Source organism: Amphiprion ocellaris, chromosome 20 (genome assembly GCF_022539595.1).
Source record: "Amphiprion ocellaris isolate individual 3 ecotype Okinawa chromosome 20, ASM2253959v1, whole genome shotgun sequence".
NCBI classification, from domain to species: domain Eukaryota; kingdom Metazoa; phylum Chordata; class Actinopteri; family Pomacentridae; genus Amphiprion; species Amphiprion ocellaris.
Window position 1 is genome coordinate 30,478,944 of NC_072785.1, and position 19,636 is coordinate 30,498,579.

Below are 19,636 nucleotides of genomic sequence, written 5' to 3' on the forward strand. Positions count from 1 at the left end.
TCAGAAATTTGATGACTTTTTTGCAGAATTTTTGGACAAGGAAATAATAATTTCTGAGGACAACAGGAGGGTTAAATCCACTAAAAATTAAATTATTTTACAGATATTTGCTGGTATTTTTACTGTTGTTTTTTTGCATTTTTTTCTGCAGTCCTTGCTGCCGAATTTTTTAAAATTGTTTTTTGTTAGTTTTTTACAGTGCAGTGAGCTGTTGTTTATTGGGTTCACGTTGTTTTACAGTCCAGCAGTAAACACAGATGTTTGAACATTTTTACTGGTTTTCATCTGAGATTCTGATTTCTAAACTGCATAAATTCTGAGATGAAGCTGATTTACTGATTTATTGCTGATTATTTAGTTTTTTTTAATGTTAAACTGTTCTCATTCTTCATTTTAGTGTGGGAAGTTCATGTTGGCAGGCAGAGAGCATTGTAGGGGTTTAACTAGTAAAGGGGCGTCATTACAAAGACTTCTATAAAATATTATTTCATTTTACATGTCCGAAACTGTGTTAAAATGTTGTAAATCCTCAATCTCCAGATTTATTTTCAGTTTTATGAGAAAATATAACATTTATGCTGTGCATTCAGACTTCTGTGATTTGATAGACATTTTGTATGTTTTGGATCTTTATCCAGTTAAACCAGTAAAGGGACACCATGACAAAGACTTCTACGATGGTTAATGACCTTCAACCACTTCTAATGTGTTCAGGACAAACTGGAGTTGAATTGGTTCCTAATTGTGGCCCAGATCATATCTGTTGAGTAAAACTGAAATATATATATATATATATATATATATATATATATATATATATATATATATAAAAATATATATATACACACATACACACACACATATGAATATATATATATATATATATATATATATATATATATATATATATATATATATATATATATATATATATATATATACACACACACACAATAAAAATGTCCACTGGACTTAATTTCAGTCATAAATTAATTTTTGAGTTTGGATCAAGACTCTCTATTGATTTTGGATCTTTATCCAGTAAAGGGGCACCATGACAAAGACTTCTAGAAAATAGAATTTCTTCATTTTATACGCAAGAACTGGTGTTGAAATCCTAAAACTTTCTAATTATTTTCAGATTTGAGCTGTGAGTTCATATTGAAACACTGCTGGTTTTGGATCTTTAGTCAGTTAAATCAGTAAAGGGGCACCATGACAAAGACTTCTATGAGGGTTAATGACCTCCAACCACTTCTAATAGGACAAAATGGAATTGAATTGGTTCCTATTTGTTGCCCAGATCATGTGTCTGTTGACTAAAATTGAAATACACAAACAATAAAATTATCCACTGGGCTTAATTTCAGTCATAATTTACCCAAATATTGGTCGATAAAGTTGCAAAATAATGAGGAAATTATTCAAAACTTGCATCCCAAACATCCTGAAAAAAATAGTTCTTTCCTTTTCCGACACCTGTGCGACAGTCAACGTAAACAAAGGATCGGGCTGAAGTTAAAGACACCATTGATTTGTTAAAAAAATAAACTAGTAAAGAGGCACCATGACAAAGACTTCTGAGACGGTTAATGACCTCAACCACTTCCAATAGTCCAAACTGGGCTTAAATGGGTTTTAGATCTTTTTTTGCAAACACAGACCATCCCCAATCTTACAAATGTAACAAATAACCAGTTTTCCATTTTTTTTTAAACAAAAAGGCTTGTTTTTTAGATTCTTTGTTGTTATTGTTCCTTGGGTTTCATGGGTTCACTCATCCATCCACTCAGTCACCCGGTGAACTCTGGAAATAAAAGCGATTCAGTGTCTGGGCTTTATCACAAAACAGGTTTAATTTAATATCTCTTTATTTTTTAAAATAATTAAACATTTGTATTTCTCCAACCCTTTTTTATCTTTTTTTTTCTCAGCTTTTAAATCATATTATATCTGGGCCGTTCTAAAGCACACATTAATTCTGCGAGGGAGGAGGGGGGAGGTTCTGCTGTCGAAAAAAAAAACCAAGAAAAAAAATGTTTTTACCCCCGGCGGGGCAACTAGATCTGCCCCGGGCCTTCTCCTCTTCCACCCCTCCTGCCTGCCTACCTGCCCTGACCCCTCCCTTCCCTGCACTAAAAAAAAAAAAGGAAAAAAAATGGTGTAAAGAAACTTCATCAAAATATCCAAAATGAGATAAAAACCAAGAGGGAGAAAGAAAAGAAAGCGACTAAAAGGGGGAAACACTATCATAAATACCAGGAAGTCTTGTTCCATAATACCTCTTTATATACTGGATACTCCTCTCCACAGGTTCCTACGCAAAAAAACAAATCTAAATTACTACAAGATACAAGATTATCAGTGTACTGCATTCAATAACAATGTACAGGGTTCTTTTTTTGTCATCGCTGCTGCTGTAATACTGTGAGTCGACGCGGCGCCCCCCGGTGGGCGACATGGACCAGGACAGGTGAGGACAGGTGAGGCGGGGCGCTCGTCTTTTCACAACAGGAAGAGGAAGGGTTTTTTGGTGACTTTTTTTTTCCTTTTTTTTTGTCTGTGTTCGGAGCTGAAAGTCCCGCTGTGGCCGGACGGCACCAGTTCCAGACTGATGGCCGACGCACCTGGAGGGCAGGTGAGGAGGGAGAGAGGGCGGAGTCAACGAGAGAGCAGGACTGTTAGTGGAGGAGGCGAGGTGGGTGTGTTTACATACAGCGTTCAGGGTCGAAAGGTGGGTTTTTAGGGGTTATTTTATGGAAACAAAACATCCCAATCAACAAATAATTGACAAACTTTTACTGAAATTCCGAATTTGTGAGTCCAATGAACAGATTTTGGGCTTTAATTTGAATTTTTTTTTCCACATTTGTCATTTCTGTGTTAAATATTCATGATTGTGGTTTAAATTGGATTTTTAGCCTCCTGCAGATGCATAACTCACCACCAGATGACGCCAAAGTAAAGAGAAACAAATATCCCAGCTCACATTTTACTTAAAATCTTAATTTGTGCATCCAACAGATTCTGGTGATTAATTTGAATGTTTTCCACCTCTGTCATTTCAGTCTGTTAAATATTTCTGACTGTGGTTTATTTGAGTATTTCAGTCATGTTTCCGTTGGATTTTTAGCCTCCTGCAGATACATAATTTACCACCAGGTGGCGCCTCAGCAAGTTTGACAGAAGTTTTAGTCTGGATTCAAAATATGAACACAAATTTGTCGGCTTCAGGGAACCAAAAGGACGAATAAATGACAGCTGACAGGATCTGAAATGAATAAAAACTGAAATATTTAATTGTAAAATTGAAAATAACCGTTTTAAAGCAGAAGTGGTGCACATTTTTGGGTCAAATATTTACTTGGATTCTGATTTTGTGCATTTTGGCCTTAAATTGTCTTTTTCCCACCTCAGACTCTCCTGTGACTTCAATATTTAGAACATTTGGGGTTATTTCAGTATTAGTCGTATTTTAGTTGGATTTTCTGTCTTCTGCTGGTGTTTATTTACCAACAGATGGCGCCAAAGTAAAGTTTTAATCAGGCTTTAGATTCTCTGCATACATTTTTAAGGATTTTACAGGAATAAAGTCCAACTTTATGTAAAATACTAAACTCCAAAATGGAAAATAACATTTTCACAACACAGCTGTTACTAATTTTGGATCAAAGTTTTACTTAAATTCCTAATTTGCACATCTAATGTACAAATCATGGCTTTTAACTAGCAAATATTTATTAGATTTTGGTTTATTTCAGTATTTAAATCATATTTAAGTTGCAATTTTAAGGTTCTTGCACGTTTTACTCGCTGTTTACCACCAGGTGGCGACAAAGTAGTGGAATATAATGATCCCTGCATCCAGAGGTTAAAATAATGCTGAAGTTTGAGAAGATTTTTCTAATCCTGTGTACAAATTTAAAGGATTTTACAGGATAAAAATGCCTCTAAAATGGAAAATACGAGTTTCACAGCACACGTGGAGCAACTTTAGGGACAATATTTTGCTTTAATTATAAATTTTCTGCATCTAATACACAAATTTTGGAATATAACGTACATTTTTCACTTCCGAGTATGAAATATTTATTAGATTTTGGTGTATTTTATTATTTAAATCCTAATAAAGTTGGATTTGAAAGGCTCCTGTCAGTGTTTTACCTGCTGTTTACCACCAGGTGGCGCTAAAGCAAAGAAAAACAAAGAATTCTGTACACATAAGTTTAATAAATGCTGAATAATTTGAAGAATTAGAAGACTGAGCACACCTGAAGCTTATTGTCGACAGGTTTTTAGAAGGAAATATGCACATTTAGCACACTGTTCTTGTGCTATTTTACTGATTAGTCGATAAATTGTCGCCATAAAATGGAGAAAAAAGGCGATCAGTGTTTCGTTAAATGTCTCGTTTGTCCACAACCCAAGAAAATTAAAGTTTACGTCACAAAGGAGGAAAGAAACCTGAAAAAAAGACATTTAAGCAGCTGCAATTAGAGAATTTAGATTGTTTTCATTTTAAAAAACAAACTGATCATCAAACCAGTCGGGGACTAATTAAGCAGCTTAACTTTAAATACGTTTCTGTTTTTGGACCTTAAACAGGTTGAAAAAATCAATTCTGAAGTGTTGAAAATGTAATTTTTTAAAATATGATTCTTTTAATTCACTTCAGATGCAGAAATATGTGAATAAATTTGGGTTTTTTGAGCCAGAATTTGTCAATAGTTTTGACTGAACGCGCATGTAAACACAGCCAGAGTCCCTGTTGTTATTTAATGTGCGGTTCTGTTGAGTTTATTCAAACAGGAGGGTGAGTTCAGGGGGAGACGAGGGAGGTGACGAGAGGAAAAGCAAAGAGGAGAACCAGGAAAATAAAAATGACATATGGGACTGTACTGAAGAGTTAAAATCAATCTATCTTCTCTTTTTTTGTTTTTTTTTTTTTGTTGTTTTCCAAGAGTTCATTTCATGTCCTACAGTCCAAAAAGTTTTTTTTTTGTTTTTGTTTGAATCCCCATCCCACACAAGTCATTTTCTCATTTTCTATTTTTTTCTTCCTTTTTATTATTATTATTATTATTATTATTCTTGTTTTGTTTTTTTTCCCCGTTTGCAATAATATCAGTTTAAGGGAAAAAAAAAGAAAAAAAAGAGAAAAATAATTATTTACAGTGCTGTTGAAATAATGAAAACAGACGTGATGAATCTACTGTAAAGTAAGTCGCACAAACACAGGAGAAAAAAAAAAAAACATAAGAAAATAAACAGTTAAGAAACCGGCGGTGCTCCGAGTCGATCCGGAGGCGGCGGCTGGTTTGGGGGAGGAGGGGGTGGAGGGGAGGCGGAGGGGGGAGGAGGGAGGCGGAGGGGAGCCGGCGACGTCGTCGTTAAGTCGGGATGATGCCGTCGCTCCTAAGGCCCCGCTTCAGCTCCAGGTCCTCCAGCTTCTTCCACAGCTCCTCCCGCTCCTTCTCCTTCTTCTTCTCACTGAGGGACGAGACAAGACGAAGGACGACGGCGTTTAATTGCGGGGAAAACTTCATGACACATTTATAAAAACTCACAGCAAGAACCTGAGATAATGTATTTAAAGTTTATTTTAATGTTGAACCATTAAAAGTTACTAGTAAAGGTACACCATGACAAAGACTTCTATAAAATGACACATTTTCCTTAATGTCATAGAGCTAATGCTAATCTAACATCTATGTTAGCCTGTAATATGAAAACAAACCTTTTAAACTGATGTTAGCTTGTTTTAGGCTAACTGAGTTAGTGTATTTGAAGTTTATTTTGATGTCAAACCATTAAAAGTTACTAGTAAAGGCACAGCATGACAAAGACTTCTATAAATTTAACCATTTTCTGTAACTTCATAGAGCTAATGCTAATCTACCTTCCTTTGAGGTGATGCTAATTCAATTTCTTTTGAGCTTACATAGATTTCTTTGAAGCTAACATCTATGTTAGAATGTAAAATGAAAACATCTAACATTAATCTAACTTCTTTCAAACCGATTTTAGCTTGTTTTGGGCTAATTCTTGGCCTACAATATAAAAGATGCTAACATTGACTTCTTTTAACAGTAGCTGAACTTGAGATTTTAAGCTTTATTAAGCTAACGTTGGCATAAATTCTTTCAAGCTGACGTCCAAAATAGCTTGTGGTTTAACTTCTTTTCTAACCATTAGTTGTGGGGCTAGCGAGGTTTTTTAGTCACAATTCCTCTGAAATGATGACATAATTCCATTAAGTTTTTGAGAAACAAAACAAGCCTAAAAATATCGTATTTCTCTGCTGTTAGACCTCTTGTTATTAAAGCTTTAAGGCTAGAGCTAAAAAATGTCCACATTTTCTTTTCATTTCCAGCTTTTGTTCTAATTTTTCTCGTAATCTGTGGAAAGCGAGATATCTGGAGATCAGATCAGTCAACAAAGAAAATAAAGTCCTTTGTCGATCTAAGAAATAAACTAGCTGGACTCCACAGTTTATTTTAGTCCCAGTTCTTCTGAAATGACAGAATTCCGTTAACTTGAAATGAAATGAAGAACTGAGTCAAACCTAAACTTGGTGACCTATTTTAGCTGCTGGTGTTTCCTGTCTGCTATTATAACAACATGTAGTATTAATCCAGATATTTATAGAGCCGATAGTTTCCTGTCTTTATGAACGATTCTCACCGCTGGCGGTCTGACTTGTAAGTGGCTGTGAGTTCATCAAATAAGGTACTGTTCATCTCCATGAAGGCCTTCAGGACGTTGTAGACCAGCGCCACGATTGCCCTGAAGGAAGCAAAGACAGAAATCTCAGAATTATTTATTCTATAAACAACAAAACACAAAGACTCTGACTGAAAACAAAACAAATACATTCAAAATGTAGTTCTACTGGACAAACATTTGTCATTACGGAGAAATTCTAAGTTGTTTGTTAGAACCTCGTTGAGTCGAGCTGTTCAGGGTTTTTGGTCATTTTGAACAAAGATTTAGTCACTGTCAAATTTAGAGTCAACGTCAATCATTCTGAGTAATTCTAAACGAGTGTTTCTTATTTTGAACAACTATTAAATGATTCTCACCAAGATTCAAGTCATTTTGGTCAAAGTTTAAATCATAAAGGGCAAATTTTGAGTCGTTTTGGGCAATTTTTTGGTATTCTGAAAAAATATGGAATAATTTCGGACACATTTAGAGTCGCTCTGTTCAGGTTTATGTCATTTTACACACATTTGAGTAATTCTGGATGAGTTTTTTTGTCATTTTGAACATACATTGATTCACTTTGGACACATCCGAAGCCATTTTGGAAATTTCTGTCATTTGTCCAAAGTTTGAACAAATTTTGAGTAATTTAGGACAAACTTTGAATCATTTAAACACATTTTAAGTAATTCAGCTGATTACAGTTGGACTTCAGGGAGCTTTCTAAGAGTTGCAGGAGCTCTGGGAGCAGAGCAGCGCTGCATGAGGAGGATGCTACGATAGTACCAAGTTTAAATCAGGTTTTCTGGAAAAGTGCTTGTTATTTTGGACAAATCTTGACTTAAATGATAGTTGTTATCTGTACTGGAATGTTAAACACGTTTAATAAAGTGTACAGACATGCCTCAAGTCCTCATTTTCATCAAATTTTCTCCACGTTTAGTCAGTTTAATTGGGAAATTTTCATTTTCCTCAATAAGGAGAGACTGATTCCGAAAGTTTCCATTGATCAGAGTCATCGTGTTGCCTTAAAGTTTCTTCCTGAAGCTGATTTCTGGATATTTCCAGTTTAAACTCACGGGTTCCAGTGCTCTTTGGAGATCCTGTAGAGGCTGGCGAACATGATGGGCAGGATGACGCTGGAGTTCTCCTCGATCAGACTCATGATGTATTCGTTGTTCCAGTAGTACAGAGCTCGTTCTGCAACCTGAGGACACAAAAACACTTTCAGTATCTTCTGGAGAAACGTCTTTTTAACGTCCAGGTGTCCAAATTCCAGTTTTGAGTTTGACTGACCTGGAAATGTGGGCTGGAGACACATCTGGAGATCTGTTTGAACAGCGGCTCCTGGATCTTCACGAACTGTGTCGGTTCAATGACGTCCAGAATCTCCTCCAGCTCTCCTAGAAACATCACCTGCAGCAGAAGAAACAGGAATACATGCAAATTATTTCTAATTTCTGTCATTCTGGACACATTTCCAGTTATTCTGGACCAGAGTTTGTTAGTTTGGACACATGTTGAAGCATCTTGGACATTCTGATGAGTCTCTCTGGATCATCTTCAAGTGATTTTGTTGAGATTTTTGAGTCCTTGTTGGAAATGTCGCCTTTTTGGACAAACTTAAGAGTCATTCTGAACAAGTTTCAAGTAATTATAGACAAATTTTGTTCATGCTTTTGTCATTTTAGGCAAATTTTCAGTCATTTTAGACAAATTTAACTTTTTTTTTTTTTTTTAACACAACTTTTTGGTATTTTGGCAAATCTTGAGTCAATTTGGACAATTTTACTAATTATGGACAATTTTTCTTTCACCCATTTGAACAAATACAGAATTTGTTGGACTCATTTTGCAAACTTTTCACATTTCGGACATAACTGACAGCTGAAGAAGAAAGAAATGAAACAACTCACCTCTTTTTGACTGCAGGTTTTTGGCCAGAACTTCAGTAAGCCTCTGATGACCTGAAAGAGGAACAAGAGTTCAGAGATGTTTTTACAGATTTTTTAAATACGAAATCTGAGGTTTACACCCATGTAAAAAAATCCAGGTAGATTTCCATAAAATTCAATGAAATTTTCCATAAAATTTCAGAAAAAAAATCCAGGAAAATTCCCATATAATTACTGGGGGAAAAAATCTAGGAAATTCCAGAAAAATTCCCAAAGTATTCTGGGTAGATTGCCACAAAGGTCTGAGAAAATTTCTGCAAAATTCCAATAAAATCCCCACAAAATTGCCATAAATTTCCTGGAAAATTCTAGGAAAAATTACATAAAACTCTGGAAATATTCCGGAAAAAATTCCCATAGAATTCTGGAAAAATTCTAGGAATTCCATGAAAATTGGCATGAAATTCCCATAAAAGTCCCAGAAAATTCCTGGAAAATTGGCATAAATTCCATGTCTGTAAAGTAAATAATAAATCCGTTTCTGGGAATCTGCATTTTTCATGTAATTTCCTAGCATTTCTATGGGAATGTTCTGGGAATTATATCGAAAATTTTCAAGAATACTATAGAATATTTATGGGATGTTTCCTGAAATTTTATGGGAATTTTCCTGCAATTTTGTGGAAATTTTCTGGAAAGTTTCAATCAATGTTTGGGCGAACTCGTTAGCAGAAACTGAACTTTCAAAATAAATGACTTTTATTTGGCACCTATTAAATGAATCAACCTGAACAATTCCTCTAAAAACCAACCATGTGTTAAATTAAGAAGTCACGAAAGTAAAAGACAGAAAACATGAAGGACAGAAACTAGAAATAAAAAAAGTGAAACTTACTGGTTCTGTTAATGTTGGGTCTTTCTCTAGGAACTGTACAATGCAATACGCCAACTGGAAAAGAGCAGAGAGTCGAGTTACAACATGTTTTTAAACTTCAGCAGAGATTTTCAACAGCAGCAGTTCAGATAAACTTTGATTTCTCAACTTTGGAAATGAAGATTTTTAAATATCTTAATGTTCCTGAGGCAAACTGGGCAAAAGGATCGAAACAACTTTCAACCTTCTCATCAGAAAACCTTTCTAATTGAAACTGTTTATTTGTCATTTTGGACTTTTTTCTGTTACTTTGGGCCAATTTTGAGTCAATTTGGTCAATTTTCTGTTACTTTGGGCAGGTTTCAAGTTATTTTTAGATGAAACTAAAACCTGCTGGATCAATAAACGCAGCTCGGCTCAGAAACTGTGAAAAGAGGAGCAAGTTGTTGGAGATACATTCAGCATGGTGAAACACCTTTCTACAAATGATGAGCAGACTAGAGAGAAACATTATATTTCAATATCTGTAGCATGTAGAGCCTCCGTTTTTGTTCTAAGTATTGGGTTTTTTCCATTTTTTAAAATAAATATTCAAAGAAATTCAACTTTTTTTCTGATTTCCATCATTCTAACTGTGTCTTAGAGAAGAGAAAACATTTATTTCTGAGTTTTCTCTCCTTATTCATGGTTGTTCTGTTTCCATAAAGGAGGAAGTTCATGTTAACATCCTAAAACCTCGAACATATGACCTAAAGATCCAGATTTACCTTCTAAAAAACATTACAGGATTTTACATGCTGCCAAGTCAAACTATGATGCAATAAAAGACAGAAAAGTTATTTTAAATACACCAAAAACTGCTATTTTTGCTTTAAAATCCGTTACCTGTGCATGGAAGAGGGACAGACTCCTGACAGTGTGGAGGGGAATCAACACTTTGACCAGAAACTGTTTATGCTCGGCTTTCAGAGGCAGAGCGAAACCATTGATTATACTGGAACAGAGGACAGAGACATGGATTAGACATGAAAGAGCCTCCATGTGAAGGAAGAATAACCGTTTATACGAGCTACAGGAGAAACAAAGCAAAGAGACATGAGTTAAGACCAACAGAATGACATTTATTCTCTGATTTACTGGAGTTTTACTGTTTTCATCAGAGTTTTAGGTGGAAAAACAGAGAGTATCTGTAGATTTTTAGGTTAAACTGTTTAACTTTTAGCTAGAAATGATAAAAAAAATACTATCAATAACTTTTTCCCAGGCTTTTAGCTGGTAAATTTGCAAAACTGCAGAAAATCTAAACTTTAGGGGAAAATACTGTCTGAAAACTTGCACTTTTGGTATTCTGGGAGTCACTGTATTGTGAGCTAAAATATTAGTGGAGAAATTTCAAGTTTTGAAGCAAATTCGACTCAGTTTGAGTCACTATAATTGTGGCTAACAGATTAAAGAAGCTGAAACTTGACGTTTTCTTTAAGCAGTGAGGTTTTGTAGGTACATTTTAAATGCAGGTCTAGAGTTGTGGGAAGTTGAACGTCTTTTGTGTGTTTAAAAAGTTCATTAACAGTGAAGTAAATGGTGACATTTAGCACAAGTTTAATGGCATTTAGTAGGAGTTTCAAGACATTTATGACACATTTTTGTCATTTAGGTTAAGTTTAAAGTAATTTAGGATGAGTTTAAAGACATTTAGTAGAAGTTTAAAGATTTTTCAGACAAGATTATGTAATTGAGGACAGGTTGTCATTTAGGACACATTTTTGTCATTTAGGACAAGTTTATTTTTTTTGTTTTTTAAATTTAGGGCACATTTTAAGACATTTAGGTCAAGTTGAAAGACATTTAAGACGAGTTTCTTCGAGTCAAGTTTGCTAAATCGATGTTGACAAATTAAAGAAGCTGAAACTTGACGTAAAGTGAAGCTCAAACCTTTTTTCTTTAAGCAGTGAGGTAAAATGTTTATAACGTAGTTGTGGCAAGTTAACTTTTAAACACATCTCTAGTGTATTTCAAAGTTAATTCACAGTAAAGTGCATGTTGATAAAGGTGATTAAGTTCCTGTAGAGTCCAGTTTCAGCTCTAATGTTGTGTTTGCTGCTCTAAAGAAAAAAAATAAAGACCAGATCATACAACCTTATGATGCCGTCTGTCCGGTTTTTAATTTATTTAACAGGGATGATGCATATTAAGGAACATCTGTATAAAAATACAAGACATAATCGAGCTAAATAATAAGAAATATTTTTAATTTACACCCGTAGTCTGTTGACAGGTTTGAAAATAAAAGTACGTTGTGGATTTTTAAGGAAATTAGTGACTGTAAACACTGCGAACGGGTCAGAAACAAGTTTTAGGTTTTCATATTTAGCCTCAAAAGACTTTAAAACTTGCACAATTTGACTGAGTTTACTTTAGATTAGAGCTTTAATCTCTCAAGATATGCCTGAGAATAGAAAAGATATCAAAAAAATCTAAGTCTGGCTGCTGGAACTAGATTGCGTGGATGTTTATTAGTTAGATTCTGTTTGTTTTACTACAAACACAGCGTCAGTGACCGTCTGAGGATGTAAAACACCTCTTCTGATCAATTCTAAAGTCTGTTAAACTCAAAGGAAGATTCATCTGTTTTATCTAAACCTTACTCTGTTTTCATGGAGTCTTTTCGTGTCTTTTCGAATTTGTTCTCCATCACAATAAGAGCTTGTAATGAAACAAAGGGCTAGAACATCCAGCCTCGTCTGTGGCCGAGCAGAATGTGAGTCCACATACCTCCCCAGGATCTCCAGCAACTCAGCCACCCCGTTGAAGTGCTCCGTCTCATAAACAAAACTGTAGCAGACAAGGAGAGACAAGAAAAAGGTTAAAGATGACGAAACCAGACCATCTGAAAGAGAATAGACTGACTCAAAACTAGAAGAAAAGGCTGGCAGTGAAACCAAAAGGAAGAGTTTAACCCAACAGAAACTAGAGAATCTGATAGTTTGCTTTAAAAAAACACACCACAGACCACATTTAAAATTCTGACAATATTTAGCACATTTTAAAGACTTTGAGTAGAACTTTTAAGATGCTTAGCACAAGCTTCATTAAGTTTTTGCCATTTTGAACAAGTTTCTGTCACTTAGGGCAAGTTTAAAGACATTTAGGACAACTTTTAAAGACATTTAAGAGAAGTTTTTGTCATTAAAGGTGAGTAAAATGACTGTTAGCACAAGTTTTTGGGTGAAATTTAAAGACTTAGTAGAAATTTAAAGACGATCAGTAGCACTTTAAAGACATTAAAGACAAGATTATGTAATTCAGGACAAGTTGTTCAAAGACGTAGTACAAGTTTAAAGTCATTTAGGACAAATGTAAGGCTATTTAGGACAATTTCTTTTCATTTAGGACAGGTTAAAAGATATTTAGGACAAGTTTTTGTTTAAAGATACTTAGGCCAAGCTTTTGTCACTTAGGGCAAGTTTAAAGACTTTTAGTAGAAGTTTAAATACATTTAGGTCAAGTTTTGGTTATTTAGGACACTTTAAAAACATTTAAGACAGGTTTAAAGACATTACGGACAAGTTGTTTTCATGTAGGGCAAGTTTAAAGGCATTTAGGACAGATTTCTAGACATTTCAGACAAGTTTTAAGACATTTTCGACATTGGTTGTCCTTTAGGAGAAGTTTAAAGATATTTAGCACATTTTTGTCATTTAAGTCCAAACTTTCTGTCCTAACTGACTGAAAGAGGTTTAACAGAGTTACAGTTCTTTGCTGGTACAAATTTATCACATATTTCCAGCTCAACAGATACAGATGAAGATAAACAGAAGCTTCAGACGTCTGAAGAACTGACATTTACTCACCGTAGAAAAATATTATTGATCTGTTTTCGTATAAAAGCCCTCAGCCCCAGGAATTTGCCGTAGATTCTATGCAAGACTGTCTTCAGATAGTCTCTCTCCCGAGGATCCTCGCTGTCAAACAACTCCAAGAGCTGCAGGGAGGGAAGGAAAACCGAAATCACAAAGAAGGAACACAAAAAAACATCACAAAGAAACGACACATCAAGGAGAAGAAGAGGCCGACTCACCTGTAGGACAAACTTCTGGTCTATGTACTTTTTGGCAATGCTGGGCTGGAATTCCTGACTCTCCAAGAACCGAATGAAGAACTCATATACCAACTGGAGAGAGGAAGAGATGAAGAACAACAGGAACAGCCAGGTTTAATGAAAAGTAAGGATGATTGTTCTTAACTTCAGCTCAGTCCTGTGCAAAAAGTTTCCATTTGTTCTGTTGCTTCTGATTTTAGACACAAACCAGAACTAGTCTTTGTGCATCAGGACGACAAGCTGAGCATCAAATGTTCCTGTGGTCTTAAATGAACCCTAAACTGGATCAGAGGGCAGGTCAGAGGACTCAGAGGTCACAAAGGTCACACTGGGTTCAGCAGGGTGAAGACAAATTAGAAACATTCTTTATGGTTTCAGCAAATAGGACACAAAATAAAAAAGAAAAGAGGTTTTACCAGGAAGCTTCTCCTTGAGATTTGCATCTCATTTCTAAAGGAGTCCTGGGCAGCATTCAGAGAAGGAGGAGGGGAGGTGAGAGACCAGAGAGCCCGGCTCTGGACCTGGACCCAGAAGTGGACCCAGACAGAACCAACAGGAACCACAAACAACCACCAGGTCTTAAACCAATGCTACGACGTTTAGGGAGACAATCCTTCTCTCTGAGGGTTGGACTAGACCAGTTTATCCCACTTCTTATGGTCATTCTGCTGTTTAAATGCAGGTTTTTAACCCTCCTATTGTCCTCATTTATGGGCACCAAAAAATATTGTTTCCTTGTCTGAAAAAAATCCAAAAATTCAGCCAAAAAAATCCCCCAAATTTCAGAAAATTTGCAAAACCTTCAGGAAGAAAATTCCAATAACTCCTTAAAATTTTCCCTTAAAAGTTTTTTTTTTTTTTTTTTTAAATCCCCCAAATTTGGCAAGAAAGGTCTTGTAAATATTTTCAAAAAAATGAGTAAAAATCTTCCAAAGTGATTCCATATATATCAGTAAAACTTCTAATATTCTCTTAAGAACATTCACATAAAAATCAACCAAAATCCAGTGAAATTCGCTGGATTTTGGTAGATTTTTATGTGAATGTTCTTAAGAAACATTTTTAACATTTCTTTTTTTTCCACCAAAAAATGTTCAAAGATTTCCCAAAAATGTTGAAAATGTGGGCATTAGAAGTTTCACTGTGAAAATATATATTTTTTCCACATTTTCAAACTTTAAAACGGGTCAATTTTGACAAGCACGACAACAGGGTTAATCAACTCAGAGGAAAAACTCCTACACAACTGGGAGCAACAAACTAAAAAACCTGGATTACATTCATTACTGTTCAGTCAATTAATTAGTTTGGGAAACATTCTTTGTTTCTGAAGGTAAAATGAGAAAAATCAATCCCATTCTCAATCTAGTTTAGCATAAAATCAGAAACAAGCGTTGCGTCTGGTTCTGTTTGAAATTAAAATCATGCTTTCACACTTGTCTAATGGTTCGTGTCCACAGAAGTTGCTTAGGATGCAGGATTTCATGTTGTTTTTAAGCACTGGATGTGTGCTTTTAGAAGGAGCTGCAGTGGATATATTTTTTGGAAACAACAATCAGACACGTAAGAATAAAACACAGAACTCACAGTTTTTTACTATTTTACCTGAATCAGAAACCCTGGCACCAAATAATGAGCTTTTCAGCAGGATTCAAGGATTCAAGGATATATATTGTCATTGCATTTCTAGCAGCACGCTACATATATTTTTTCATCTATTTATGTCATAAAAACATTTTTAAAATGTGTAACTCCTAGACTTTCTGAACCAGATATCACCTCTGGCTTTATCTATCTATGAAACAGCACTAAACTCCCTCTAAAGCAGTGAATTATTAAACGCGTACACATATACATATTTATCTATGTTATGTATATTTATCTATGTTTACCTGTAAGTGTGGCCAGGAGGCCTCGAGTGTCGGCTCGTCTTCCTCAGGGTCAAACTCGTTACTGTCGCTGGGCGGAAGGGTCCGGAATATGTTGTGAGACACCTTGAAGAGAAAGTTAAAAAGTCACTGGAAAGTCCTGATTCAAGTCCTGCTTAGATCTAAAAATCACCAAAACACTGTGGAGGCAAAATTTTTCATCCACTTCCAATGCAATCTTGAATACAAAGATGCTAGGTCACTTATGTGCCTTGTTGTTTGGTGAAAAAATATTGAATGCATCACTTAAAGCAGCGGTCTCCAACCTTTTTTGCACCACGGACTGGATTCAAGCAAGACAATTTTCTAAGGACCGGTCATCGCACATAACAAACAAGTAAAGCACTCAGAGTTCAGGACTCCACCAAGGCTGCTCAGTCGTCGTATGATTGACCTTGCGCTGAGCACAGGCATGTGTTTTGCATGTGTACGTTATGTACGGATACCGAATCACGTGACCTAAATATGTAGCGGGCGGTGGGAATTGATGGGACTCAGAAACACCCCCACAATTTAATCAATTGTTCCTTGAATCATTTCTGATGGATAAGTCCTGATAAGTCCTCAGTGGTGGATTGTAGTAGGATCACAATCATGTGATCATCAGCAGGCAGCTGATGTAGTGTTCACTTGTTGTCATAGCTACCGTGATGCCGTGCCACTATCTGGGAATGATACAGAAATCTTTAACAAATCTGTGGATCCAGACTATAAGCTGCATCACTGCCAAAATCTAATGAGGTGGTCCTTGTGTCATTTCTGATCTTCCCTGAAAATTTCATCCAAATCCGTTGGTGTGTTTTTGAGTAATGTTGCTAACGGACAGACGGACAGACACACAGACAAACGTATGCCAATCGTCACATAACTCCGCCGCGTTCATTTGCGGAGTAAAAAGCAAATTTCAAGATGACATGTCATACCTGAACTGTTATTCAAAACACTCTCCAAATTCATGAATACAGGGTCCTCGATTTTCGTCACAGTTCTGTTCCTACAGATCAATGCAAGTCGATTTTTGCCACAAGTCAGAACTCCAGCAAAAATAAACACAAAGCCCTTACGTACATCACGATATCGATGAGTTCTTTGGGAAAGTCATGAATACCAACGACTTTCATGCATCTATGAATCATTTTACAAGATAACAGAATATTGTAACGGACTGATATTGTTGTTGATGATTATTGTTCAGTTCCAGATTTACCTAATGTCAGTGAACATGCCATGTCTAGTGAGCTCACTTCTGATTGGCTGAGAGTCAGTAGTAGAGAGAGGTGGGAACGGCGGCTAAATCTGGAGCTAAGTTATGGGGTTTTTCTAGTTCCTCTGGCGTTGGCTACGACCCACAGTAGCCTGTGTGAAGGTTCAATAAACCAGCAGAGAACCAGATAAAGTCTCACTCATTCATCACAGAGGGTCGCTACATTATTTTGACCTGTAATTATAACTTGACCGATGTCCGTTGGTATTTCACCCTGTTCTGAGCGTTTTATTCCATCTAATTTCACTTTCATGGAGACGGCTTTCCTTCAGAAGAGTCTGACTGACGCTTGGGAGCCATAATGAAATGAAAAAAGTTAGTGAATGTAGCACAATCCAAGGTGGTGAGCAACCAGAGAATGTAAACAAATCTGTGTTATAGCGCTGCATGACGACATATTCGTCCGCTCCGCTCACCAACTAGTTCCATGCAACCAGTTCTGACATAACGAATAAACGCCATAGGTCGAGGGCGTCGTAAGCCGAGGACCTCCTGCATAATAATTTTTTGCAGTCTGAATTCAATTTCTAGGCAGTGTACACCATCCATATATCACATTCTATGTCTTACTATTGGGGGAAATGTATTTCAGGCATCACTGAATATGAATTTCAACCTGTGGTTCAGGTCCTTCAATAGGTCACAACTTGACATTTAAGAAGAAACAAGAAGAAAAGCATCCTCTGCCACACATATTTGTATTATTATGTCCAAATAATGTGTTTTTCAGCAGAATAAATCTTTTTCTTACGTATTTGGACCCTATAATGTGTACAAATGACACAATCCGAGAAGTTTAAGAGTTGAAATTTGTAACTGGATTATTGTGTGATGAATCAGATGCTGCTTTATTTCACAAGTCAGACTAACGGTTGAGAAACTCTGGATGTCATGTCAGTAGAAGTGGTTTGAAGAACGTTTACTATCAGCTGTAGAGTGTGACTGTGGAGTGTTTTCCGTCCTCACCATTTTGACCACCTCGGGGTAGGCCTGCTCCGTCAGGTATCCCCGGCTGACCGTCACGTAGTCCACCAGCTCGTTGAGCGTGGAGCGTTTGTACTCCTTCATCTTGAGGTCCGACAGCGTGTCCATGAAGTCAAAGACCGTACAGCACTGCTGCAGCTTCTTCAGGAACAGCTCTGGCTGCTCCGGCGCCGGCACGTCTGGACGAAAAAACAAGGAAAAAGACGATTAACTGGAGAAACAAACACTTCGGAAGGTTCAGATTAACACAGTCGGAGCTAAAAACACGAGAAAATCAAAGACGCAGGGTAGAGTGAACCAGTGTTGGTGGAAGTTCACTATTAATTTTATATTTGGGGCTTTTACACTCACACCAGAGGTTAACTGATGTGGTTTATGAAGCAATAACACTGATTATTATTAGTACGAACGTGAGGATTTATAATTTATCAGTATAAATATCTGTCTGGAGCTTGGTTTTTATCTGTTCTCACCAGGAAACCAAAAAAACCCCCACAAAAACAGCCGTCCGACGTTCTGTTGGGATGCAAGAACAATAATCTGCTTTATCTTGGCTTAATTCAACATTTATTCATTACCCTGACGTCATTAAGCATCACAGAAGACTCTGTCTTGGTGTCCGAGACCAGAGCGGGGACACAAACAGAGAGAGGAGGCTAAATATGCATTTTTAAATCAGTTTATTTAATTCAGAATCAAGACAACATCCAAAAACTGTTTTGATAATGGTGAATATTGCATCAGGTAATTGACCCGGCTGATAACTGATCAAATGTTTTATCAAACTATATTTTGTACGAGGCAAATATCTGGATGTGTTTTTCGAAATTTACTAAAAATCACTACCTCTGAAATAATCTACACTTCAATACTTAAACACAATTAAATCCAAGTAAAAACATATTTCTGTGTACAGCATTAGACATTTCTGTTAGGATGGCAGCTTTAAAGCTTTACTTTGTTAATGTAGGAAGATTTCTACACAACTGTTGATTTCAATGAGGTCAAAAGCGTCACAGAAGACTTTGTCATGGTGCCTCAAGAGAGAAGCAGCTGCATTAGAGGCTAATATGAGCATTTTAAACAAATTTATTTTATCAAGAATCAGTAAAATAACCAAAAATTATTTTAATTATTTTAGTTGCAAAATTCTTCAAACCAGGTAGGGGGGGGTGACGGAAGGAAGACTTTTGCAGCTTTAAAGCTTTACTCATTCAACCAAATGTTCCTCCTTCACTCACATTTTAAAGAAATACAGTTCAAAAGTTTAGGGTCACTTAAAAATGTCCTTATTTTTGAAAGAAAGGCAGCTTTTTCCATGAAGATGACATTAAATGAATGACAAGTCCAGTGTAGACATTGTTAATGTGGTAAATGACTATTGTAGCTGGAAACGACAGATTTTTAATGGAATATCTCCATAGGGGTACAGAGGAACATTTCCAGCAACCATCACTCCTGTGTTCTAATGCTACATTGTGTTAGCTAATTGTGTTGAAAGACTCATTGATGGTTAGAAAACCCTTGTGCAGTTATGTTAGCACATGGATAAAAGTAGAAAACATGAAATTGTCTTGATGACCCCAAACTTCTGAACAGTAGTGCAGATGTTTTCAAAGGCCTACAGTTGCTCTTAGTGTTGTTTATGTTTTAGGATTCTGTATTTATTGCAGTTTAGTGTTTGAGTTTACAAGCTAACATCCTTCTCTGTCTTTTTTTTTAGTATTTTGTGTGCATTTTTGCTGTACAACATGCTACATAAATACACCTGGTTTAGTTTTACTGTGACTCGATGTGTTCTGCTGCTGATTATGTGTTTCCTGACACCCTGAGAGTCTCTGGTTTAATGTTCTGTGTCTGTTTGCTGTAAACACAAGAAGAAGACAT

The 19,636-nt window shown here is 36.2% G+C and overlaps 1 protein-coding gene across 7 annotated transcripts in view; it reads right to left on the minus strand.

The window, feature by feature from the left end:
• Positions 1–1,830: 1,830 nt before the first annotated feature.
• ppp2r5eb (protein phosphatase 2, regulatory subunit B', epsilon isoform b) overlaps positions 1,831–19,636 on the minus strand; it is a 59,710-nt gene continuing 41,904 nt past the window's right edge. For all 7 annotated transcript variants that reach the window (XM_023270634.3, XM_023270633.3, XM_023270632.3 and 4 more), the window contains 12 exons: positions 17,732–17,928; positions 15,466–15,567; positions 13,553–13,645; positions 13,326–13,456; positions 12,247–12,306; positions 10,360–10,468; positions 9,496–9,549; positions 8,622–8,672; positions 8,002–8,121; positions 7,785–7,912; positions 6,685–6,786; positions 1,831–5,490 (listed from right to left, as the gene is read on the minus strand). In XM_023270634.3, coding sequence (XP_023126402.1) covers positions 5,391–5,490; positions 6,685–6,786; positions 7,785–7,912; positions 8,002–8,121; positions 8,622–8,672; positions 9,496–9,549; positions 10,360–10,468; positions 12,247–12,306; positions 13,326–13,456; positions 13,553–13,645; positions 15,466–15,567; positions 17,732–17,928 — 1,247 coding nt within the window. In that variant the 3' untranslated portion in view covers positions 1,831–5,390. The remainder of the gene's footprint in view (positions 5,491–6,684; positions 6,787–7,784; positions 7,913–8,001; positions 8,122–8,621; positions 8,673–9,495; positions 9,550–10,359; positions 10,469–12,246; positions 12,307–13,325; positions 13,457–13,552; positions 13,646–15,465; positions 15,568–17,731; positions 17,929–19,636) is intronic.